At 45.1% G+C, this 25,287-nt stretch overlaps 3 protein-coding genes across 5 annotated transcripts in view; 1 reads left to right on the top strand and 2 right to left on the bottom strand.

Moving 5' to 3' along the window:
- The window catches only part of LOC135915792 (uncharacterized), a 382,578-nt gene extending 378,909 nt beyond the window's left edge, over positions 1-3,669 (bottom strand). The window contains exon 1 of the mRNA XM_070537746.1: positions 3,651-3,669. The gene's annotated coding sequence lies outside the window, so the exon portion shown is untranslated. The remainder of the gene's footprint in view (positions 1-3,650) is intronic.
- A 1,114-nt stretch (positions 3,670-4,783) lies between these two features.
- On the top strand, positions 4,784-8,816 carry LOC135915800 (zinc finger protein 675-like). Its single transcript, XM_070538177.1, has 3 exons — positions 4,784-4,991; positions 7,578-7,743; positions 8,264-8,816. The coding sequence occupies exons 1-3, from the start codon at positions 4,865-4,867 to the stop codon at positions 8,577-8,579; spliced, it is 609 nt and encodes a 202-aa protein (XP_070394278.1). The 5' UTR covers positions 4,784-4,864; the 3' UTR covers positions 8,580-8,816.
- A 2,742-nt stretch (positions 8,817-11,558) lies between these two features.
- LOC135915801 (uncharacterized) overlaps positions 11,559-25,287 on the bottom strand; it is a 32,182-nt gene continuing 18,453 nt past the window's right edge. For all 3 annotated transcript variants that reach the window (XM_070538175.1, XM_070538174.1, XM_070538176.1), the window contains 6 exons: positions 22,549-23,087; positions 19,245-19,454; positions 18,146-18,255; positions 16,862-16,985; positions 12,642-12,944; positions 11,559-11,950 (listed from right to left, as the gene is read on the bottom strand). In XM_070538175.1, coding sequence (XP_070394276.1) covers positions 11,810-11,950; positions 12,642-12,944; positions 16,862-16,985; positions 18,146-18,255; positions 19,245-19,454; positions 22,549-23,087 — 1,427 coding nt within the window. In that variant the 3' untranslated portion in view covers positions 11,559-11,809. The remainder of the gene's footprint in view (positions 11,951-12,641; positions 12,945-16,861; positions 16,986-18,145; positions 18,256-19,244; positions 19,455-22,548; positions 23,088-25,287) is intronic.

The following is a 25,287-nucleotide window of genomic DNA, read 5'->3' as shown; positions in this document are numbered from 1 at the left end:
CACTGCGGCGTCCCTCGTAATCAGATCGTGGTTCTGGCACGTAAAGCCTCACAACTTAATTAATTTAACGCGCAACAGAGAGCGGCATGTACAAGAATCTTACGCATTCAGAAGAGCTGACTTATACTGCGTTGGTTTGTTTGAAACACTTCACTCTGGACGACTTTATTCCTGGCGAGTACACCAGCGCTTTTTTTTTTTTTTGCGATAGCAATGGTATAACACTTCAGGCGCATTTCTGCCGCCGCCGTCGTCGTGAGGTTCCGTATGAGTGAAAGCGTGTGAAGGTGAGCCGGCGAACGCGGTTCAATCTCGCGTGCGCGAGCGAGGAACGCGGCTCGTATGCGTGCCCTCTCCTGTGGCGTGCGAGGCAGTGGGGTCAGGCGAGGTAGGAGGGGCGTTCTTCTCCGGCGGCTGCTACGGTGCCTCGATGTACTCCTCGGCCACCGCTCCTGACAGAGTGGAGACAACCACGGCGTCTACTGCGGAGTTGGCCACGCGAATCGCAGACGCCGTATTAGGCGCCTTTGGCGGACGCCATAGGGACGCGTTGCCGACGCTCGTGCGTCAGTAAAGAGGTCTGCGACATGGCTCATGTGCGCGCCCGCGCGGGTCTCATCTTCAATGTGATCTGAGATGTTTGCATAGTGCGCGTAGTGCCAATAGCTTCGTATGCACTGTACTTTCGACGCTTAGTACGCGTTGAAGCGACAGATGCACGGAGGTCAATTGACTCGCGGCTACTGTCGCGATTCCTAACTCTAGCATTTTCACGGGCAATTCCGGCTGTCATCGAGCAATGTGTGTCCATGTTTACCTGTGCGCGCGTGACACCGCGCTGGTTAATTTAGTTAAAACACATTGACGGGCTAGTTGATTTGAATTCATGATAGAATGTGTAAGCGCGACTGAACAAGGACTTGGAAGAAGCAGACACACAACGACAGCGCTTCCTCCATGTGTCTGTTTCTGTCAACGTCCTCGTTGTCACGCTTACAGATTTTGTCATTGTTAATTTAGTTAGTAAACGAATGCTAGCAAATTTACACGGTCGATAAAACTACTATCCTTACTTCTTACAGCTATCTACTGATTCGCTATCGCAATAGGTGCTTCACCTTTCCGATGGAACTGGAAATTTTTTTTCTACATATTAACGCGATAGCGTTGAGGGCCCCGTGTCGCAGGAAATCCGGTGTCGGTGTGGGCGGAATTGTCCGTGAGGAAAAATTTCTGCATAAATTTAGGTATATGTATATGCCACGCCTTGGTACAGTGAAAGCTCGTTAATTCGAACTTCAATAATTCGAATTTATGGATAATTCGAACTGTACGATTTGGTCCGGCCAAGCTCCACAGAAGTCTCTGTATTAAAAGGTCCGTTAATTCGAACGCGAGAAGGTTCCCTCACGGATAATTCGAACTACGCTCGCCTGGCACACGGCCAGAGAAACGCGCCTACTGCCTACACACAAGGCTGTATTGCCTCCGAAACGGAGAGAACGGCGAGAGAAGGCAAAATCGGAAAAAAAAATCTAACCAACGCGGGGTCAGCCAGAAGGCAGCGGCAGCTGCCGCCTCTCCGTTCTACGTAACCTCCGAGACTTCTTGCCCGTTGCGAATCTCGGAGGCTTTGCAAATCTTGTACAGCTGCTAATGTTGTGCGGAGATAGCACGGCAAGCACCAAAACACAGCGAACCAAGTACGTCGCAGCTGCGCTTGCAATCAAGAACCAACGAATCGGGGCCTTCGCCACCTTCACATGTTCAGGGTCTTTGTCTCGGCAGTATTCATCGGTTGTGCACCTCTGTTTTCAGCTTAGGAGGTATCGGCCGTCGCGATTCATTGTGATGGTGTTAAGCCTCGGCTAACGTTCATTTTGGTGGACATCGGTGGTGTGGCACAGTCGGACCCAGAGCTTCGACTTGAAGATGGCGTCTGCCCGCGGACACGCCATCACTTTCTGACACGCCAAATTTCTGACATGCCCCACTGCTTCCAAATCGCAGTGTACTGTTGCTCTCCTTCACTTTCGTTAGTTCGAACTTTCGTTAATTCGAACTGAAGCAGCATCCCCTTGCGGTTCGAATTAACGAGCTTTTACTGTATATGACATGCGGTACATGCGGGTTATATTGCCAGACCATTCTATCGCTAAAGTTGCTCATACCTTGTCTTACAGTCTTGACAATGTTATTCCTCTGTATTTTGGGAATGAGAGCCCATAAACAAAAGTCACGAAACAAAACACCGACAGCGCATGCCTTTTATGTCATATCTTTTCAGAATTAAGTACTAAAATTGCGAAACTATAGCAGAAACCTGGAAATGACTGTAATTTTTCTGTCGCGGCTGTGCACGACGTCTGGGACCGGCCCATGCAGGAGGCCGCGTTTCTAACAAAAAGTTCAGCCTTCGTGCGTATAGCGTTCGCCGCCAGCGTTTCTGGTAAACGTTATGGCTACGAAAGCTGCAATTGCTGGGAAGCGTCAAAAGCAGTCAGGGATCTTTGAACACTATCGCATTCCACTCTTAAGGACGAAGCCTATGCGTCCTCCAACTTTCTGAAAAATATTTTGCTGGCGATTCAAATCGCAGAGTGTGCTTTATTTAGCAGGCGCTTTAAATAATAATCGTTTACGCTTAAGCTTCATTTAGTTAGGTTTTTTGTGTCCCAGCATAAGTGTCACTAACGCTTTAAGCAGCGGGAATATTGTCGCTAATGTGCTTTAGTCCGCAGGCACCGGTAGCAGGTACAATAAGTAGCCCCGAAGGTCTGAAGTTGGTCACTACACAGGTTATGCCCCGAGGCGACATATTACTATGCTTTAGTTTAGCGGTGTAAGCAGAAGATGTGTTTTCTCATTCACTGCAGTGAGTTTGTTAGTTTATTTGCTCGCAAAAATATTAGAGGCAACTGCAAACAGCACTCGTTCCAGATTTGGAGCATTCGGCCTTGCCACTGCGCCGCTATACTATGCTTTCCGACACTGTGCACAGAGCCAAAGTATATTACAACGGGTTCGACTCATTTTCAACTGATAATTTTACACTAATGGAAGTGGCATTGCTCAAGAGATAACCCTCGCTAAACTTCGGAAACCAGTCAGAAGAAACGCAACTTGGTTCGACTGGCTGCTACTTATCACGTCTTCCCAGGATGTGAGAATTACTACGGGCAGCGGGTGTCGGCTGTGTTACCAAGCCTGGACCCTACCTCGAACACTCTATACTGCGAACACGAATAAGCGCCAGTCGTCGCACACAAACTAACTTATCACACAGATCAGGTAGCTATAAAGAAAATGCACCCCCACTCACAAACGTAACTTTCATTTGTTTTTATCCCAAAACAAACTAACCAACCAACCTAAGAGTTCTTAGCCTCGTTCTATCAGCGCACAATATCCGTCTTTAACTTCTCTGAGCACGATAGAAGTTTGTTCTTATGCAGAAGGATCAACATTTGGGCGAGTTGGTACTGGTTGAACATCTTGCTGTCCTGTGTGTTCCTGCCTTCTGTCATCGTCTTTTTGCGCTGCCCCTTCAAGATGTTCTTATGCATTGTAGGATCTTATGTGATATACTGGAACACAAGTCACAGCGCGGCGTTGCCTAATAAAGTCGGAAACAGTCAAGTATCGCATACCTGTAGCAGTGAAGCAACGCCACGAAAAAGTGCATGTATCTCCGGAGGCCGGCTACGCATAAACACTTCTCTTATTCTACCACCGGCTTGCTTGAAAGGCAACTTGTTCTTAAAGAAGGCTAATGCAGCTCACCAGACAGGCCATACAGACGTTTGAACGCGCAGTGCAATGATTTCCGCAGTTTTATCGCGCAAATCCTTGAGACGGATCAAAACGTAAGATAATCGGAAGCAAGAACCCTTTCGGCTTTGACGAAACAACTTCATTCGATGCACAAACGAGAAATTGGGCCACAGCACCAAGCGAAAGAGCCACCGTGAACCTGTATGTCGTAGCCATCTTTATTTATTTGGACAGTGTTGTCAGCACTGATTCTGGAGTTGTCAATAGGTAAGCTGCACAGTGTGACATCAGCCAATCATGTACCATCTAGCGGCACGATTGTACTCTCCATGCGCAGTATTTATTGCTACGGTAGTATCGACCGAGTTACTAAGGGATAGAACCTACGATCGATGGATGCTCTGCGACACCGGTTGATGATGATGATGATGCTACTGATGATGATGATGCCTCAATTAATGGCACAAACCCACTATGGGAGATAGGCCACGAATCGGGTGGTAATATGATTGAAGAAGAAAAGAAATTAGTTAACAAAGAAATAACACACAAAGAAAGGAAAATAAATGTACAACTCAAGAGACCGGCATTCGAATACACTGGGGCACGGTCAATTTTTCTCTTTATTTCTTTATAAGATTGCAAAGCATTTCGAGATTCCTGCGACGGACGCCAGTGGGTATCAAAATAATAGGAGTGAGCCCTTAAAAAACTGTTGCTGTAAAGAAAAGAAATGAAAAAACGAGGTCTTAGAACCCATAAACACAGTATGCTTATGAGAGGCGGTATTGTGAAGAATCTCCGCAATAATTTTTACCACGAAGCAAACATTTATCGTGTACCAAGGGCTCGGTACCATACCATTTCTTCATTCAATCATAACTGAACGTAGCAGCTGCAGCCAGGAATAAGACCCGCTACCTCATGCCCAGAAACAGAATACGAAATCCACTGAGCATCCCCGATGAACCGGGTAATATTGCGAGGCATGGGAGCTAATATTATTATGCGAAGATGAAGAAGATTTGAGCCACGCTGTGAATGTGTAGGAGGAGCAGGCAGAGAAGCTTGCGCTGTAGCGGCGCATGATATGTCGACGCACAATTTTGAAAAGATACGCAAGTACTTCAGCGACAAAGAATGGCAGGATCTGTCCAGTACCAAGAAGCTTCGTTACGCCAACCAAAAGACGAACTACGACATCATGGTCAAGCTCGGTGAGTATGCTTGAACAGTGAGTACGTGGCATGAACCGCACGCACATTGCCTTAAAGGTTCTTGGAAGACGCGCAAATTTTGGTTTTTCGGTTCGCCGCCTGTTAACAATCGTAAGTGAAAAATAAACACGTCACTTAATATTAGTCAGATTTTAATATAAGCAGCCCCCTCCTATTTGAGGCACATGCTTTGCAATGACGCGTGTTTTGAAACTGGCGCTTGTATACGACGGTATAGAAACACTGTACGTGCGGACTTTGTGAAGAGGTGTTTCGAAACAATGACTATCACCGATTATTACAAATTTTGGTGGAGATTTCAATGAAGGTACAGAAGTAGCGTTGAAAATCGAGGTCCGCGAAAGTATAAAATCATATCAGCAAGAGAATAGGGAATAAGGGGAAGAAGGAGACAAATCATCCGCATCACTGTAGTGGACCAAAAAAAAAATAATAATAACTAGGATCGAGTAACTGTCAAATTTCATGTACATAATACATTTATTGCAGGTTTAAGGCCTCAAACACCAGAGTTCCTGCAGTCAAAAGCCACACCATATTCGTCGCAGCTACATTCTGGTTAGTAAACCATGGCCATTCACTTGAAATTTACTATTATTTTCTCTGTGTTTAGGCGAAGCAGACAATACGGGAAATGCACCTTCCGATACGGAAGATTATATGGGCTGCACATTTGACGGTAACCCTCAATAGCACTGCAGTAGCCTAAACATTGAAGCAGTAGGTGCTATACTTCGCAATGGGGACTTAAAATCCAGTATTAGGCATATATAGCTAGAAAAATAGGTTACGCTCCTGAATATAATTCAGTGTTAGTAGAAAACGGCAGCATATGAAATTGGTATTTTGGATACCACGCAATTGAGCTAACTTCCCGCATTGTCGATTCCCCACCAACGTAGTTTAGCATACGTCACTCGCATATAATTCAGATGGTTGCAGAGCGGATCAACCACGATATTAGCTTTCTTTTTTTTTAGCATTCCACTATGGGCATTATGGATAGATGAATATTTAGAGCTTTCCCTACGGAACGACATGGTAGTTGGCACCACCAAAAGTCCTTATTTTCTTTTTTTTTTCATTGTTTTTGCGTCCACACAGGATTCAAAGGTTTAAAACGCCATTCAAAAGGCACATTTTTATGCCGCTCGCAGGCTTTGAATCATGAAGTTAGCATTAGATGGCACAGTGCCCTTTGCATGATCAAGGTGGAATTGTAATATAGCGAAAGCAAAAGCCATATAGGAGTCCGTTGGCAGCGACTGCACCTTTACTGTTGCTGTGGTTTTGTTGTCCGCAGCTAAAAATATGCGGCAAGGACACTTGAGACTGCTTACCTGTGGGAAAGCGAAAGCGGTGAAGTCCCTTTGATGGAATGTGTTTTCTTTTTCCCCGCGCGTTCCTTGTCCGCGTAAGCTCTCGCTTGCATTCTAACTGCGCCTCGGTAAGGCCAAATCAAAACGCGCCAAGTGTCTCTACGCGCTCGCTTGCCCGCGAGGCATTCATAACTCAGATGACTACTCAGGGCCGTTGAAGTGGGCTTCACTTCTTTTTATTATGTTACCAAATTTCTTTTCAACGCCATTAATTTGTTTACAGGAACCTCTCTGAGAAATCGCGCCAATGCGAGCATTTTCTGAGGTGTTCTTACTCCTTGCGCCGTCAGCCATTTTTGGTACTGTCTTTCGGTCACGCCGACTACGCCGATGGATCTTCCCGTAATCGAGCTTATAATGCTTTCGCATGAGAACCAACGTTGTCCACATCGTCTTTAGCCAACACCGTCCCAAGCTGGACACACGCATTGATGACAGTGATTATGCGTGAAACCTGCGAATAATGAATGCTGATGGCCCATGTCATTATGTACTTGACTGAAGGAACAACGTTCAAGTAAAACAGTACAGTACAATGAAAGATAAGCTAAGGACAAGTGCGGCAGACCTTTCTGTGGTGCTTTCTGTGGGAGGAGGCGACTGATACGCTGTTCCTGATGTGAGTGCCGTCACTTCGAATGCACGAGACAAGGAACTCAATTTATTAATTGTAATTTATTCTTTTAAAAATCATTAACATTCTTATCATCTTTCAGCTTCGCAAGGACATGCAATTGTGTTTTGAGCGTCCATCTGCATCAGTTATCCAAGCAAGAGTCGAGCCCAGTACACTAAAATGTGTGAAATGACAGCCTTTGGCAGTACAAAGTTTAAGATTCCTGTGTTTCAGTACTGCTGAATTGTTCAGTGCTCTGTCTCAGCTGCTCTCTAAGAGTAGACAAATGCACTGAACATGTGATGCTGGCAGTGTGTATCAACCTAGAGTTCTTAAAGACTGTACACATTACTATTCGCGTCATGTCTGCCAAATGAGCGCATGGTAAGGCAACTAAGGACAATGATTATTGTTGTGTTGGTTGTTAATCCTTCAGCGTATTTTCTTCCTTACGCCATGCCTGGAACGTTTTCTTGGAGCATTTCAAGAAAAGAAAATGACAGAACAAGCGCTGTGGCCCTTTAGGGTTCGGTAACAACATCAAGCTGTATGCTTGCCACTTCTTTCAAGGAGCTGAGCAGCACGAGGTCTCCAGGCATGCGGTATTCTACTGCGACACATGTGGTGCTTACCCGTGCTCAGCTGAACACTTGGAGGGACGCCCAATGCCGCAAAATGTTCAACGGCCACAAGGGAAGCACAAATGCGGCTACTGCCCCTACTCAACCAATCACACGTACGGTAACATGCAATGCGTTTTTTTTTACGTTAGGTCCGGGCACATATTCGTGCCAACAAGATGGAGCACCTGATATATGCTTGTTTATCTAAATTTCTAATTCTATGCTGGACAGCTAACATCTCGTCTCAATGTATTAAGGTGCGGTATTTTCATATATATTGTAGTAGACGTATAATACATTTATTCAGCCCAAAATTACAGGTTAGCTTCACGAGGCGCATTTGTTAGTTGTAGGTAAATTCCAAGCGGTGCATACATAAAGTATGCAGGCTACTCTATTTACAGGCGCTTATTTCTAAGTATGCGAGCAGAATTTTCTGTTAAGCACAAGGTTATGTAAATTTATTTGAACTTATGCTCAACGTATTTAACTTCGAGTAGTATGCTTTGTGTGCATAAGGCACAGAATAAGTGCACAAGCAACTAGTTGTCAGACTACTGCTGTCTTTACTTTTGCCCTAGTGAAACCAATCCACACCATTTGAAGCATGTTCATGTTATCTCCTTCATCCAGCGGCAACCTTGTTGCCCACGAGAGGACTCACACGGGTCAGCGACCATTCATCTGCGATGTATGCCAGAAGGACTTCCCCCAGGCCAGCAGCCTTAACCAGCACCTTAACATTCACGGCCAAATTAAGCCCTACGTTTGCGCAGACTGCGGCCTCGGCTTCAACGCTTCCTCCAACTTTGCGCGCCACCGGAAACTGCATTCGAATGTCATGCAGGCCTACAAGTGTTTGGTCTGCTGCAAGAGCTTCAGCCGGAAGGACAACCTGAAGCGCCACATTCTGTGCCACGCATTGACAGAGAGGCATATCCGGCTGTAGACATGCTGACATGCCGTCACAAGGACCACTAAAAATCGGTTTGCGTCGTTCAACCACAGCTATATTAAGGCGACTGAAGAGTGAAATAGTCGTGCCAAGAACTGCATCCGCAGTGTTTCCAACAGGAGCTTCCAACAGGTGCAAACTGACGCGTCAAATTATATGCAGAGACTTGGTTACTTCGACTGTTAAAACTTGCTGGAACATGTCAGAACATGTTGGAATTTGTCGGATGCAGCTGTGCAACTACTTGTCCAATTCTTGTGAACATGCGCTTACACTTTACTAACACACTTCCCAAAGCAACAATGTACATAGAAAACAGCAGACGCGTATGGTTAGCCTACAGATTAGGTCACAATGCACGGGATTAAGAGGCGCAAATAATAATATGACTAAATTTAGAGACCAGTGGACCAAGCCCGCATTAGAACCAGGGATTTGTATATGAATTTATTGCGCCACGGGCAGGAATTACTGTTATTCACAGGCGAACAAGGCATGAATTGGAATACTTTTTCATAGTACGTTTTAAAAGAATTGTCCATCGGTACATGCGTACTTAAAACATTGTGACAGAACCTATCGTGGTGGAACCTATCTCATAATGACTGCCGACAATGATGCGTCAGCACTGAATCCATATAGCGTCAAAAGGTGTAGCGACTGTCGGAACGCGATATGTATGAGCCGTGTATTGCAGCGGATCTCCTCTTTCGGGCTTCCCTTAGAAAAATTGGCGCCATCTTGCACAGCCACAGCGAAGCCTGCACGTGGCCTTCAAGATGTACCGCTACGCACGAACGCTGAGCATCGGAGAAATTTAAGGAACCACACCTCTTCCATCATTGTAGAGTGACACATTCCCAGTGGCACATACCTGATATTCAAATTGGCATCAAAGACGTTCACTGAAAAAAGGAACACATTTACCGACACCCACCCAATGACCCGACATGCCATAGAATAGGTTCATTGTAGACCAGCATGGACCGAGTACTCTAGATCGGCGTCAAATAGTTTGTTCGAACAGCAGCACCTACCAAGTCCCGCATCTTACAGTGACCCATGCTGGCATGAAAGAGGTTCGTGGAAGAGCAGCACGGGTGTCTCCAGTGCTACATACTTGTTGACAAAACTTGGTCTGATGGTTCGCTTTGAACCATGTTACTTCAGCACAGCAGATCGACGCGCTACCGACTCAACCGCGAACTACTGAGTGACCCACAAAGGCGCAAAATCTTTTAGACACAAGCACGAAAACGTACATGCATACATTTATACATAAATTCGATGTGGGCTTCATGTTATGCGTACATAAATAGGTTAATTGAATAAATTAAATGACAGCAGTGACCTAGTGAACGTATCGTCGATAAGCCAATGCCTTTCCAGTCAATGCCTTGGTTCATGAGTGATAAGTTTGCTCAGCCACTGCTGCAATTGCTCATATGAAGACGACCTCCAAGCTTTTAAATGTGTTTGCATTCTTAGAGTACAGCAGCTTTTTTGAGGCGTTACCTATCCATTTATGTATAAACGTACATGCATACATTTATACATAAATGGATAGGTAACGCCTCAAAAAAGCTGCAGTACTCTAAGAATGCAAACACATTTAAAAGGTTGGAGGTCGTCTTCATATGAGCAATTGCAGCAGTGACTGAGCAAACTTATCACTCATGAACCAAGGCATTGACTGGAAAGGCATTGGCTTATCGACGATACGTTCACTAGGTCACTGCTGTCATTTAATGTATTCAATTAACCTATTTATGTACGCATAACATGAAGCCCACATCGAATTGTAGCAGAAAGGGCAAATACAATGGTAGAGTTCTGAGCAGCAAGCGAAAACAAAATTGTAAGGGCGTTACTGCAGGGCCACAGCACGGACTTCTCACCGTCATTACTCTTCAGTCGTGCCAACTGCTCTCCGAGTCAACCGGAACACCAATTTGCGCTAGTAAGGAGACAAACGGCAAGTTTGGTGAGAATGGGGTGCCTGGCAATAGATCGCACTGGCTACGTTGATGCATTGTTGAGCACGAGGTTTCGTATTCGATCCAGGCCACACCGGCCACATTACGATCAGTGCGAAATGCAAATTCACAGGGTGCCAGTGACATAGCTAGGACATTTTTTCAAGGGGGAATGGAGTGGAAGGCGGTTGTCTTCGCACTAGTCACGTTATAGGCAGATGTCTCCTTACTGCTTATGACGATTGCATCTTCATATCATGTTGAACTGAATGCTACTCTGCGAAAAATTAAGTTGGCGCGATGGCTGGTACATGGAAGTCAACCTTAGCAAAACAGAATTCATGAGCCTGTCTAGAAAAAAAAATCACCGCCCAAGTACTCCGTACAGATTGTTAACCAGCAATGCTGAAACGTGCGGCCCCGGTGTTCCATCACTGGCTTAATCACGACGGTTCAATAAACGACTTCGTGGGCTGCCGGATAATCGGACAGTGTGAATAAGTTAATGAAAATAATTTTTATGCTGGGTATCACTGCTACACATAAATGTTTAAAAAGGGAGGGAGAGGGAGGGGGAACCTTTACACTGTTCAGATGCTGCCATTGGTTACGCCTCCGGTGTGAGGACAATAAAGAACCCCATGTGGTTAATACAAAGATATCCGCTATACAGCGTGCCCAACATTCAAATCATCGTTTTCGCATGTCATCATACGTTGCAAACAACGTCTGATGATATAAGTCTCATGAATTTAATTGTAGGCGCCTCACGCCGAAAAAAGAAAGGATAATGCGGCTCTTCCAGTCTCTTCCGAAAGGCCCGGCGAGTCATTCCACCAATACTCAGGTCGGAGCTCTACGACGCTGAAATTTGCATCGCCACCGGTACTTTGGCGAAAACATTGCAACGTGTTGGCCGCACTTTTCAGTTTCATTAAATACTAGAGAGCTGCCTTGCCTAGAAACTCACCCAAAGACGGAAAAACAAATCACACACAGATTTTTTTAAAATAAAGCTTCAAAGGTTGAAAAAACAATGGCCACCCGTGGCTTGTGCAGCCCAGGTTGGCTGACACAGAGGTCAGGGCTCGAGCTTCGCGCAGTTTTGCCAAAGCCAGGTTGAGGGGCTGAGCTTTATTCATCGGTCATGCGTTATAACAAATCCCAAAAGAGAGCTCGCATTACAGGAAAGGAAGGCGGATAATCGTAAACGTCCCAGACGAACTGTGGCACCGTGTGGTGGCGAGGTTATCCTCCATAGCGGTTCTTTACAGCCGTGTAAAAGGCAATCACACGCTCCATGTCCTTTTCGGAACCGCAGACCCTGCGAACGTCTAAGTCGGGATGAAAGACGGCCCACCCATCAGTTCTGTTGATGTAGTCTTTGATCTGGTGAAAAAAAAAGCGAAAAGAAATCAGAGGCGATATAGCAGCAAGTACGAGAGAAATGCGTGAGCATTACGCCAGGCTTTGGGTTCCCAGATTCATTTTCAAACGGCGTTATTGTGTTCGTTAGCTCACTCATGTGTGTGCATGTGTGTGTGTATGTGTGTGTGTTTACCACGTGACCGGCTTTCCACACTTCACCCACATACACTTCTGTTTGTCCTTTGACACATCATATCAGGGACTATAAATATTAGCGCCGTGACTCCTAAACAAAAGTGTATGAGTGTACACAAATAAGTTTCATGATCTGCGAGCCCTAGTGAAGAAATGCAGCCATGAAAAGTTTTGCTCTGGCAGTAGATTTTTGAATGGCATTCTCTTTGACGGCCCCGTAAAGGGGCATTCATCATCAGCCAATGCGCATAATGAAGAGGTCAGCGCAAGAAAAAGAAACTCCTAACATAGTCTCGCTGAAGTGTGGGCCCTCAAAAAAGCGTGCTAGGGCTGCGATACTTCCACGCCAATGGCGTAGCGAGGAAATTACTTGTTCGCGGCCTACATGTGGCGTAAACTGTGATTGCTACCGTTATTTCCGAAAAAAATTCGATAACGCGGATACATACAACGCGAGCACACAGAAATGGCCTCGGTGAATGTCCACTAATAAGTAAATGACCACGAATTCACGTACCTTGGGCCCTATCGTATTCATGTCCTCCCAGGTAACGAAGTGGTACCTGTTGTGCTGGTTGTAGATCTGATAGCACGCCGATTCTGCGATGTCGACGTTAGCGCGTTGGGCGTTCATTGCTGTGCACAAGAAATCGTGGTCGGACAAGTAGCCGCGCTCGCATACTTGACCGCTGGAATTCTTGTCACCGTAAACGGCTTTCTCCTTCGCCACGTACACCATGACGCCCAGGGACGAGGAGAACACGATGCTGAAGTTGCCCGCCAGAGCTCTGAATTTGTTGACCGTGTAATCGGCCACGGCCTGCGCGCGCAGCAGTAGGCGTGAGTGGATGTGTTCATGAGGTTTGTGCTTGGGCGATAGACCGGTCTGCTCCAGCCGTCCCCACAACCATTATACCACCACTCCTTAGGAACTTCCCCATAGGGCTAGACGACTGCTAAGAAAGGTTACCGTGTTCATGCAAGTCAAAGAGAAGCCAACTCACCAGAATTTTTCGCGATGTTTACAAATTTTGGCTCTCTTCCCTGTTTTGCGAGCTTTACGTAACGTTTTAAAAAAATAAATTCTGTTCGCGAAAAAGTAGAAATGGGGCGGTGCCTCATTGAAAAAAAGTGCATGCAAAAGATAAGGCGCGAAGATTGAAATGATCTATGTCGCGCCATTTTGTTCGCTTAAGGCCGCGAGCATACCCTCCTATACTTTTCAATAACCGCTGCATTCTAGTAGTTGTCTCGCATAGTACCGCAAATCTGCTTTCGACGACGCCTTTGAATGTTTCACGATCGTGGAAGGACAACAGAAGGGCACTTGCCCTGAGCACTCTCTTAACTAGGCAAAATCGGCAAATCGCTTAGAAAGCTCACCCTCAATCCATTCCGTAACTCTTAATGACCATCGGTTATCTTCCCTCCTCATTACGTGTCCTGCCCATGCCCATTTATTTTTCTTGATTTCAACAAGGATATCATTAACTCGCGTTTGTTCCCTCACCCAATCAGCTCTTTTCTTATCCCTTAACGTTACACCTATCATTCTTCTTTCCATAGCTCGTTGCGTCGTCCTCAATTTAAGTAGAACCCTTTTCGTAAGCCTCCTGGTTTCTGCCCCGTACGTGAGTACTGGTAAGACACAGCTGTTATAAACTTTTCTCTTAAAAGATAATAGCAACCTGCTGTTCATGATCTGAGAATGCCTGCCAAACGCACCCCAGCCCATTCTAATTCTTCTGATTATTTCAGTCTCATGATCCGGATCCGCAGTCACTACGAGTCCTAAGTAGATGTATTCCCTTACCTCTTCCACTGCCTCACTACCTATCGTAAACTGCTGTTCTCTTCCGAGACTGTTAAACATTACTTCAGTTTTCTGCAAATTAATATTTAGACCCACCCTTCGGCTTTGCCTCTCCAGGTCAGTGAGAATGCATCGCAGCTGGTCCCCTGAGTTACTAAGCAAGGCAATATCATCAGCGAATCGCAGGTTACTAAGGTATTCTCCATTAACTCTTAACCCCAATTCTCCCCAATCCAGGTCTCTGAATACCTCCTGTAAACACGCTGTGAATAGCATTGGAGAGATCGTATCGTCCTGTCTGACGCCTTTCTTTATTGGGATTGTGTTGCTTTCTTTATGGAGGACTACGGTGGCTGTGGAGCCGCTATACATACCTCTCAGTATTTTTACATATGGCTCATCTACACCCTGATTCCGCAATGCCTCCATGACTGCTGAGGTTTCGACTGAATCAAATGCTTTCTCGTAATCAATGAAAGCTATATATAAAGGTTGGTACATTTTTATATCGCCTGATTGACAGTGTGAATATGGTCTATTATTGAGTAGCCTTTACAGAATCCTGCCTGGTCCTTTGGTTGACGGAAGTCTAAGGTGTTCCTGATTCTATTAGCAATTACCTTAGTAAATATTTTGTAGGCAACGGACAGTAAGCAGATCGGTCTATAATTTTTCAAGTCTCCGGCGTCCCCTTTCTTATGGATTAGGATCATGTTAGCGTTTTTCCAAGATTCCGGTACGCTCAAAGTCATGAGGCATTGCGTATACAGGGTGGCAAGTTTCTCTAGAACAATCTGCCCACCTTCCTTCAACAAATCTGCTGTTACCTGATCCTCCCCAGCTGCCCTCCCTCTTTGCATAGCTCCCAAGGCTTTCCTTACTTCTTCCGACGTTACCTGGGGATTTCGAATTCCTCTAGACTATTCTCTCTTCCATTATCGTCGTGGGTGCCACTGGTATTGTATAAATCTCTATAGAACTCCTCAGCCACTTGAACTATCTCATCCATATTAGAAATGACATTGCCGGCTTTGTCTCTTAACGCATACATCTCATTCTTGCCATTTCCTAGTTTTTTCTTCACTGCTTTTAGGCTTCCTCAGTTCCTTAGAGCATGTTCAATTCTATCCATATTATACTTCCTTATGTCAGCTGTCTTACGCTTGTTGATTAACTTCAAAAGTTCTGCCAGTTCTACTCTAGCTGTAGGGTTAGAGGCTTTCATACATTGGCGCTTCTTGATCAGATCTTTCGTCTCCTGCGATAGCTTACTGGTATCCGGTCTAACGGAGTTACCACCGACTTCTATTGCACACTCCTTAATGGTGCCCACAAGATTGTCGTTCATTGCTTCAACACTAAGGTCCTCTTCCTGAGTTCAAGCCGAATACCTGTTCTGTAGCTTGATCTGGAATTCCTCTATTTTCCCTCTTACCGCTAACTCATTGATCGGCTTCTTATGTACCAGTTTCTTCCGTTCCCTCCTCAGGTCTAGGCTAATTCGAGTTCTTACCATCCTATGGTCACTGCAATGCACCTTGCTGAGCACGTCCACATCTTGTATGGTGCCAGGGTTAGCGCAGAGTATCAAGTCTATTTCATTTCAAGTCTCGCCATTCGGGCTCCTCCACGCCCACTTTCGGCTATCCCGATTGCGGAAGGAGGTATTCATTATCCGCATATTATGCTGTTCCGCAAACTCTACTAATAACTCTCCCCTGTTATTCCTAGTGCCTATGCCATATTCCCCCACTGCCTTGCCCCGAGTCTGCTTCTTGCCTACCTTGGCATTGAAGTCGCCCATCAATACAGTGTATTTTGTTTTGACTTTACCCATCACCGATTCCACGTCTTCATAGAAGCTTTCGACTTCCTGGTCATCATGACTGGTTGTAGGGGCCTAGACCTGTACAACCTTCATTTTGTACCTCTTATTAAGTTTCACAACAAGACCTGCCACCCTCTCGTTAATGGTATAGAATTCCTGTATGTTACCAGCTATATTCTTATTAATCAGGAATCCGACTCCTAGATCTCGCCTCTTCGCTAAGCCCCGGTAGCACAGGACGTGCCCGCTTTTTAGCACTGTATATGCTTCTTTTGGCCTCCTAACTTCACTGAGCCCTATTATATCCCATTTAGTGCCCTCTAATTCCTCCAATAGCACTGCTAGACTCGCCTCACTAGGTAACGTTCTAGCGTTAAACGTTGCCAGGTTTATGTTCCAATGGCGGCCTGTCCGGAGCCAGTGATTCTTAGCACCCTCTGCTGCGTCGCAGGTCTGACCACCGCCGTGGTCAGTTGCTTCGCAGCTGCTGCGGACTGAGGGCCGGGGCTTGAATGTTGTGTTCATATAGGAGGTTGTGGCCAAGTACTGCACCAGGGCGGCCAATACTGCTCTGGTGAGGGAGTGCGTTACCGGTTCTGGTCACCGGGATCAGGACACACTCCAGGCCTGTTTATGAAATTTTATCAACACGTGGATTTTTTTCAATCCGGTGGAAAATTGCACGGCACCGGGATTCGAACCACGGACCTCTTGCACGCGAGGCGGGTGTTCTACCTCTATGCCACCGCGGCAGGTAAGTACCCGGCGGCAAATCTTCATAGCCACCGTGGGTGCCCTACAACAAGACCGGCTATGTTGGGACAAGGTGCGCCCAAGAAACGACGCGTGGAAACCTCATTCGAGAGAAGAATAGCTACAAGTAGCAGAACACTAGGCCGGGGGACCTCTCTACTCATTAGAAAAACCGAAGGGTTTCCCAGAACCTTCCAGATACAATCCGAATGTTCTACAAGAGTTCACCGCTTCGGTCATAGAAACTATTAACAATAATGCCTCAGAAATTCGCTGAAATGATCCGCTAAGTTTTAAAGTATATATTAATGCTGACATTAGCGCACACGTTGAGAGAACTCACGAAGGAGGGCACGTCCTGGTGACCCTGACCTGACTTGTATGAAATCAGATGCACCTTGCATTTCGCCGAAAGGATGCTTATGGCGGGCGTGATGTGCGTCTGCAAGATGACGAGGCCAAGGTTCCTGAAAACAGAAAAGGCAGTGATGGCTGACTTGCTGACCTATATTTCCCGAATTTACCAAACCTCTAAGGGCAAGCCGTGCTGGAAGCTTCTTTACGGGAGGTGCTTCGACTGACTAATTGTGAGAGCTCTCGCATCCGCCAACACAGAATCTGTGTCGTGCGTTACGCTTCAGTTGTGCTGGCTCGATTTGCGACACAATCTTTCCCTGCAGCAACAGCAGCTCTGAAAGTTTTTATTTCTCCCTCGAACTTGTGTACCCTCTGGCTACCTGAAAGAAACTCTCGGATGTAGATGGCATATCATAGAGAATATCCACTGGCGGACACGTTATAGAAAAAAAACTTCTTTCAGTGGCTTTGACAGCGGCTGCTGCATGAGGAAATCGCACTTAAAGGACAGTAGCTGCGCCAAGATTACGCGGCACCAAAATAACGCAGGCAAAGCCTGCAGATCGTCTTACTCGTTGCAAACACAACACAAAACATAGCACAGGACGTTCGGTATAAAACTCCTGAATAGACAGTTAATTTTATAGTGTAACGATAGGGAGGCCACCACATAACAGCTCTCCAATATGTATAGAGAACGTTCTAGCCTTCTACTGAAACTTGCGCGGTACAGCTCCTCACACAAAACACATACGTAACTCTTAACTTCAACGGCTAAGTTATGAATACATGGACAAGAATGGTGGCGGAGGGAAAATTGGATCTGCAGCATATTTGATACTAATCTTATTTAATCCTAAGCGAGAAGCAAAGGTTGTGCGTAGGACTTTCGCCGGCGGCAGTCTCCTTTCTGCCGCCTTTATGTCGTCTTGCCTTCGTTACGCAAATAGTTTATCGCAAACAAACCCTCACTCTTACTGCTCTGTCTTTCACTTCAATTGTAGTACGCATTGTGCTGCTATAATTCAAACAATTCTTATAACTCATGTGCGCTTGGATACACAAACACCTCTATAAATAAGTATACGACGGAAACGTTTACTTCCTTGGAGGTTACGTCGTTCACTACAGACACGCGGCAAGAAGTTTTCTGATACCGCATCTCGGTACGGCGCTACAGAATCAAGACTATCTGCAAAACAGTCAACACTTATGTGTATAGACACTGCAATTAACAACAATGTGTGTTGACGACGTCTGAAACACTTACTGTATACTTTGCGCTTCTTGGGCGAGTCTCTCCCCTGAACGTGTGGTGTGTATGTAGGCTCCGAAGAAGAGCAAACGTCTGGCGTGGTTGCTTATTGCGTCATACATCACCTGCAAATATGCGAGAGAGAGACAAGGTGCAGACAGTAGCGTTCACTGAAACAGCCACCTGAAAAGTGGGAGTGGGATCCACTTGTAGCAATCGCATTAGATTGTACATACTCAATGGCGGCGCACTCTGCCCGCCTTTCACCCAATACACGTGATCCATACTAAGAGAATTAGATTCTTTTTTCCCCGTGGTTTTCCAACTCCAACAATGACTAGTCACCTATTTTCTTTCTTTTTTTCAGCGCCTGCACTTTGATGCAATTGGATGTGTTCGCTACGCATGTCAAGTGCATTGTCTAACTGGCACACGTAGCACAGGTCTATTAAGCATCCACTCAAATCTGATGACATTAGTATAATCGTAACTGACACGTCAGGCACTGAGGAATACGCAGCGTCCATCGGTCGCCTACAGAGGCGGTTCTCCATCTGGAACTACAATATGTCCCAGCACGAGCTCGTATATATATGTTCTGAAGCAGCTACGGCAGGAGCTGCCAGAGCAGGCAGTGACAACCGCTGAAAGATAATACCAAATAGTCAACATTTCCTTTAAAAAAGCTATTTAAAACGCATACAAGCCCAGAGATGCTCTGCTGACATGTTTGTGTAACGTCAAAAGGTACCTGTAGTTTTATAGGTTTGAACTATTTGTCGGCGAATGTCTTTACGTTTTCCAGAATGACCCTGTTTGGGGTTGTATAGGTGGAAACGCTCCATTACTGAGTAAGAAAAAGATAAATTTTGCTGAGACTACTGCCATTAAGCACGACCATGTAGGTCATCGGTGAGTAAGAGCAAGGAGTGCCCACGGTGTTTGCACGAATACAAAATAAAAAAACGAGTCTTGTTAAATATTTGTCTCAGAGATAGCCTTGAGTCTATCGATAGCCGAAATGAGAAGTCTACAAGAAAGCCAGTTTTACCCAAGGAGCGCATAATGTGCAAACATGCATCTAAACACAATAGCCATAAAAACGAGAACTCACCTTCATCGCTACGAGGAACGTGTCCACTTTTGTAGGGGCGAAGTTAACGTTGAGGAATCCCAAAGCGACGCAAGGGGGTACTCGATTAACGAAGCGTTGCAATTCTGCAGCTCCACCCTTGGCGAGCTGTTGCACAGTGCTCTGCGGGTCCGACGGGTGGTCGGCGTTGAAGCTCAAGCCGGCAGTGGTGCGGGACATGCTCCCGAATGCCTGGGCAACCGGAACCGCGAGCATGAAGGAAGTGCCTTGGACGTATCATCACTCCCAAAATATCTCCCACCCAATACCATCTATATACGTATATAAACTCGATGACTAATGTAGTTCACCTATAAAAACACCGTGAATGCTCGCCACGTAACATTTTTCACCACTTCTATGCAAACAGCGTTACTGTAATAATCTCATCGGATCCGGCATAACGTTATGTGAAGGGAGGGGCTCTAGAGACAACTTAGACTGTGATTTGTCTAGCAGGGCCCTAAATGAACGTTGCTAAGCCCTCATTCTGTACCTTTTCAGAGTCTTCCTTATATGAAACACTTCCCCACTTCCCCTGTAGCACCAAAGATGGCAAATTATGTTTGAACCGAATCGCAGCCATGTTTTGAATGAAGTGTACCTAAAGTGTAGAGGGTAACTAAAAGCTACACATTTTGTCAATGAATGCTCACTCTCTAGATAGTTCGTTGGGTTATACGAGGCACGTTTGTATAAATTTGGTTGAAATTGGGAGCCTTTTGCGGGCGAGGTTGAATAACAGTTGTCTAAGTAAATTGCGGCTAAATAGAAATTCTAATATATAAACGCTTCATGCCGTTACAAACCTAATTTTAAACGGCATGGACAACTTGACCAGTGCCCTAAAGGAACTGAACGTGTCACAAATTTGGCATATCCAGGAAATGAGATGCACCATATGAGTGATGTCTGGGCAAAGTACAAGCACACTCTGTTAATTACGCGCTTGAAAAAATTATTCGAGTTCTCCAGACCTATAACATGGGGTCATTTTCCGCAATGTTTGCCAATATCCTACAAACTGTGCAGATATTGCCGAGTACAATAATGCTTAAAATTGTGTCCATGATAGTGGTGATGTGTAGAGAGATTTTTCTGGCTTAAATATATGCGATGAAAATATTTCTGAATACCTTTTTCTTCTGCGCTCAACGAGGCATGCAGAATGTTTCCCGAGAGCCCTAAGCTAACTGAGCGAAGTAGCATTTTAGATTTGGTGAAAGTAAGTAACAGGTTAACGATAACGTATTGTCAGGGGCAAAGTTCAAAAAACAGTGGGTATTTAAGTTTTTGAAGAAAATTACGTATGCAAAAGCTCCAAAGTGCTGTCCTAATGTAACTAACGGAGCATAAATTACCGGCTTTCCTTGGAAAAAGATAACTGCGTCATAGGTTAACTTTGATGAAATGACCCGAACGTTACCGCCTTTGCAAATAATTACATAAACAAGTGCTAGAAGGCGTTATACGCCCGCTAGAAATCATGCTTCCTAGTGTACTAACAGAACTCTACATCTCACCCAGTTCACATTTCTTGGAAATGTGGTTGGTGGAATATGAAATGTTTAATACGGCACCAAACTCTTACATTGTCGGACTTTAATGGCGATATTTACAAGTAAGTACTGTCCAATGATTCTACCTCTATTTTAATTTGTTATACAAGCCCTATATTTCGCATAAAACGCGGCAGATTACTCGGGATCTGTAGGCAAAGTTCAAAGTGCGTAGCAAAACTCCAGCTTTAGCACCAAATTGCCTATTGAAGGGCTCCAGTGCGCTACGTCTGTGTTTTGCGAACAGCATTTGCGATCAGCAGGCTGTACCAGAAGAACTATAAAAAAGCTACCGCGATCAAACTTGAAGAATAAGGACTCACGCAGGCCCAATCTACGTGCTAGAAAACATGCGAAGCTAAGATTAAGTTTGGCGATTAATTAAATGCTTTACAACTAACACCCACGGGTTATAGCCGAGGTATGCACAATAAAGCAGCATATAGGTATTCCGTACCTGTTGTGACACAGTGGTCCATACCCATTCAGTGTAATTGACCAAGAGCGAGCACAGAAAATCATCAAGGAATTCGCGAGACATAAATAACCAATCTGTACACAGAGATATATGTGGCCCGAATTTATATCTTCATGTTTTATACAGGAATCGTGCATAGTGCGACATGCCCATTCCGGAGGATTTGCCAGGAACACAATGGTAAATACCGAGTGACCGAATTATCGACTGCGAAGTAAATTAAAGAACCTGCCAGACATAATTTGCCCTTCCATTAATAAACTTATATGCTCTAGAGATGCCTGAGAGCCGACATGATATGTTTAGGTTTAGGATAACGTAGAATAGAGGTGGGCTTACTTGGTGTGCCTACAAGAATTAGATGAGCCACGTCCTGAGTTTCTTCATACAACCCTTGTATATACATATATCCAAAGATACATTCGCCAAGACCGCAGGACGCAGCCAGCAGCCACTCTTAGGAAAGTTGGCAAAGAAAGCTTTGCCTTAAAAACAAATATGGCAGTCTCACTCATAGCGATAGGAACGTTTAAGTTTCCTCCCCCGGGCGTGTTTAAGTGTACGTCATAGCGCTAAAATTTCTAGCGCCCTTATTAGCTTTAACGCACCCTGTATGGCCAGTAACGGCATCACACAGGGAGCATTTGGCTGCCCATAAATGGCGGTGCCATGGAAATTACATCCCTTACAGCGCAAAGCCATTATACGTTAACTGGCAATTTGAGCGTCTCGCAGAAAAAGTATTTGTAATGAAGTTTAGAGTGACAGGCAGGGCACTACATAGAAGCACAGGAGGCCTATGCTTTGATAGACAACCGTCTTCTTGCTTTACGCCTTCTACATTCTCTCATTCTACACACTGCGAGCCATGGCTACAATCGTAACACTGGATTAATCAATTCTATTTTCACATAATCAAGAGAAGCAATGTTACACTTTTATGCAAGTGAACTCCAAACTCAACGAATGTTTGTAAGTGAGGCTCATGAAAACATTCAAATCACAATAAAATTGCAGTAAGAGGTTGTTAGCATCGCTAGAGACACAAAACATCCATTAAATCAACTTCAATGTAAGAATTTCAAGAATATGAAATTATTGAATACTAAGGTAACTTCTCATTCTATTTCTCGAGCGCATTTGTTACGAGCGCGATGCCAAAGCATTCTAAGCCTTTCCCGATTGACCGGTCAATGAAAAAACACACGCGCCCTTGTTCTTGTTCTAAACTCGGCGTTGTGGGACTCACCATGAAAAAGATATCGAGCTGGCGATGGCCATAGGCAGGCCATACAGCACCGTGAAAGGTAGAGCCGTCGTATACGGCGTACTCGCATATTTGTTGTTTGATGACAGCAGCACTTGTAAATTGCGGGCCAAACACACAGAACAGCGTAGGCTTGCGCGTAGTGGTAGTACTCGGTGTCCTAGGTAGAGGCGTAGTGGTAGGGCGACGCTTTGTCGTGGGGCGAGGCGTAGTGGTAGGGCGAAGCGTCGTAGTGGGACGGTGTGTTGCAGTGGAGCGAGGCGTTGTAGTGGGACGAAGCGTTGTAGTGGGACGAAGCGTAGTTGTGGGGCGAGGCGTAGTAGTGGGGTGGGGCGTAGTAGTGAGACGGGGCGTCGTAGTGGGACGGGGTGTCGTAGTGGGACGAGGCGTCGTAGTGGGAAGAGGCGTAGAAGTAGGCGTCGTAATCTTCGGCATCGGTCGAGTTTCAGTATTGGCGACTGTCTTCTGAGCTGTCGCCTTCGGTAGTGTATCCACTTTGGTCGTCTTCGGTGGTGAGCTACCTGCGATAAATTAAAACTCTCTTTGTATACAGGGGCACGGTAAACTCCATGGGGTCAGGTTTATAAGGAAGGTTCAAGTACAACCCTCATAACCAATTGAGAAGTACATGTTGCTGAACTAGGCCGTTAATATTGCTCAGTAGAAGCTAAATATGATCGCTCTGCCGCAAACATGTAAGGGCGGAAGGAAAGAAGGGGAGCGCGAACTTTATACTGTTTATGATCTATTGTATAACATGCAATGTATACACGCAGGCGAATGCGCAACGTACAGAACAGTTTCATTCGCGCTGCACCCTAATCACAGTCTAGAACCTTCTTTCTGCATGCAAAGTTAAACTGATGTGTTGCTTATATAAGATGAACCTTGTTCTTTAATATGAAATACCTCTAACAATTCACGTGCCGTGGTGTCCCTGCTTCTTCTAAGAATCTGTATCTTGTCCAGTCGTGGCTCACACGGATGTAAATTGCAGTGCTTAGGCAAAGGTGTTTCGTCTTTACCTTTCAGTGAGAGCTCATGTTCCCACGCACGCTCATTTAAGCATCGCCCAGTCTCGCCGACATATGCCTTACCTTCAAGACAGCGGAAACTCATACACGGCTCCGGTCGCACATTTTGTGTACGGCTTGGCATGTACTTTACAAAAATCACGCTTCTTGCGCAAATCAGAAAAAATGCGATGACACAACTAGGCGAGCTTGCGTAGCGCAGAGAATAAAAGTGGCACCCTATGACTGTCTGCAAGTTTCTTTAATCTGTGGGTTACACGGGGCACATAAGGTAAGACAAAGCTTTTTGATAGACGGCTGTGACTATGGTGTTGTGCGATTGAAGCCGTTCTGTATGTTGCGCATTCACCTGCTTGTATATAATGAATGTTATACAATAAATAATAAACAGTCGAAAGTAAATTACCGCTCCCCTTCTTCCATTCCGTCCGGCTTTGTTTGCGCTAGAGCGATCATATTTATCGTCTAGTCAACTCATTTTGTCGATGGCTAAAGTCATATAGTGGTTGTAGTAGGTCAATCTACTATAAAAAGCCGATTGTTCATTTAAGATCACTTTGTGAGATAAGAACTATTGCGCTGAATTCCGTAGAAAACATAACGTGTGCATAGAAGACCTATCTGACGGTCGTAAACCGTGTATACCGCTTTCCAGTAATTGGACTTCCAATAAAATTTTTGTTCCTATCGCAGCTTATGAGATTGCGACGTCGACGACGCGAGAAGGCGCAATCCCAAGCAGCGGAAACTAAGATCGAAAGTTGCACAAAGTGGTACGCGCCATTACCATAGTGAAAGCTAGCACTGAAACAACTGAAACCGTGTTCACAGCGTTCTTCTGTGCTTGCATTAGACTTTCATCTATCGTTTCCTCAATGCTCCCTTGCGTGCAGTCTTTCATTTACAGACAGGAGTGACTACAGTTAACTCGTGACCGCACTGGGTGTCTTAAGATCATCACAGCTGTCAGAAAAGCTCGAGGCTTTTTCATTTCTTTTTCCCCCTTCCGTCTCTATGTATATATCGATCCGACAGTCTCTGTGCGCCCATAGTTTCGCTGCAGTGACTTCGATGCATGGATGTCGCAAGAAATGCTAGATAACTTTGCGCACCCCGCGTTTACACTTTAGCACGCTTAAATGATATCATCTCGATCAAGTCAAATTATTCATATGTTCACAAAAGTACACTCTGCTGCTCCTAACAATTCGCTTTTGACGTAGCGAAAAAGATTCGGCTGAATTGGAAACTATGTGCCTCAAACAAAAATTTCGAAAATTGCTCTCGTGGAATTACCAACGCTGCCCATTTGTTCCTAAAGAAGAATATAATTCTTTCACGTTGAGTACATACAGCAATACATTTCATTCATGTATATAATAAAGAAATTGTTACTGCTTTTGTCTCCTGCATTCTGTAAGGCAGATTAGGAAACCGAAGCTGTAAAAAAAAAGCTTCCTAGTGTTTCCTGATCACCAAAGAATGATAACGGATATCTAGAAAGTTGTGACAATGATGCAGAAACGCCTAAATTGGAATTGCTTACCTCTGTCGCTCAGAAATACAACTTAATACAAGTAGCAACGATACATCGAACGCAATAACTACGGATAGACTGCAGTGTTCGGTGAAAAATATTACCTTCGTCACACTACTAAAACACGTGTTTGAATAAATAAACCTATCT

Source organism: Dermacentor albipictus, chromosome 4, assembly GCF_038994185.2.
Source record: "Dermacentor albipictus isolate Rhodes 1998 colony chromosome 4, USDA_Dalb.pri_finalv2, whole genome shotgun sequence".
NCBI lineage: Eukaryota > Metazoa > Arthropoda > Arachnida > Ixodida > Ixodidae > Dermacentor > Dermacentor albipictus.
The sequence above is the reverse complement of the archived record's forward strand: the minus strand, read 5'-3'. Positions and strand labels throughout refer to the sequence as shown.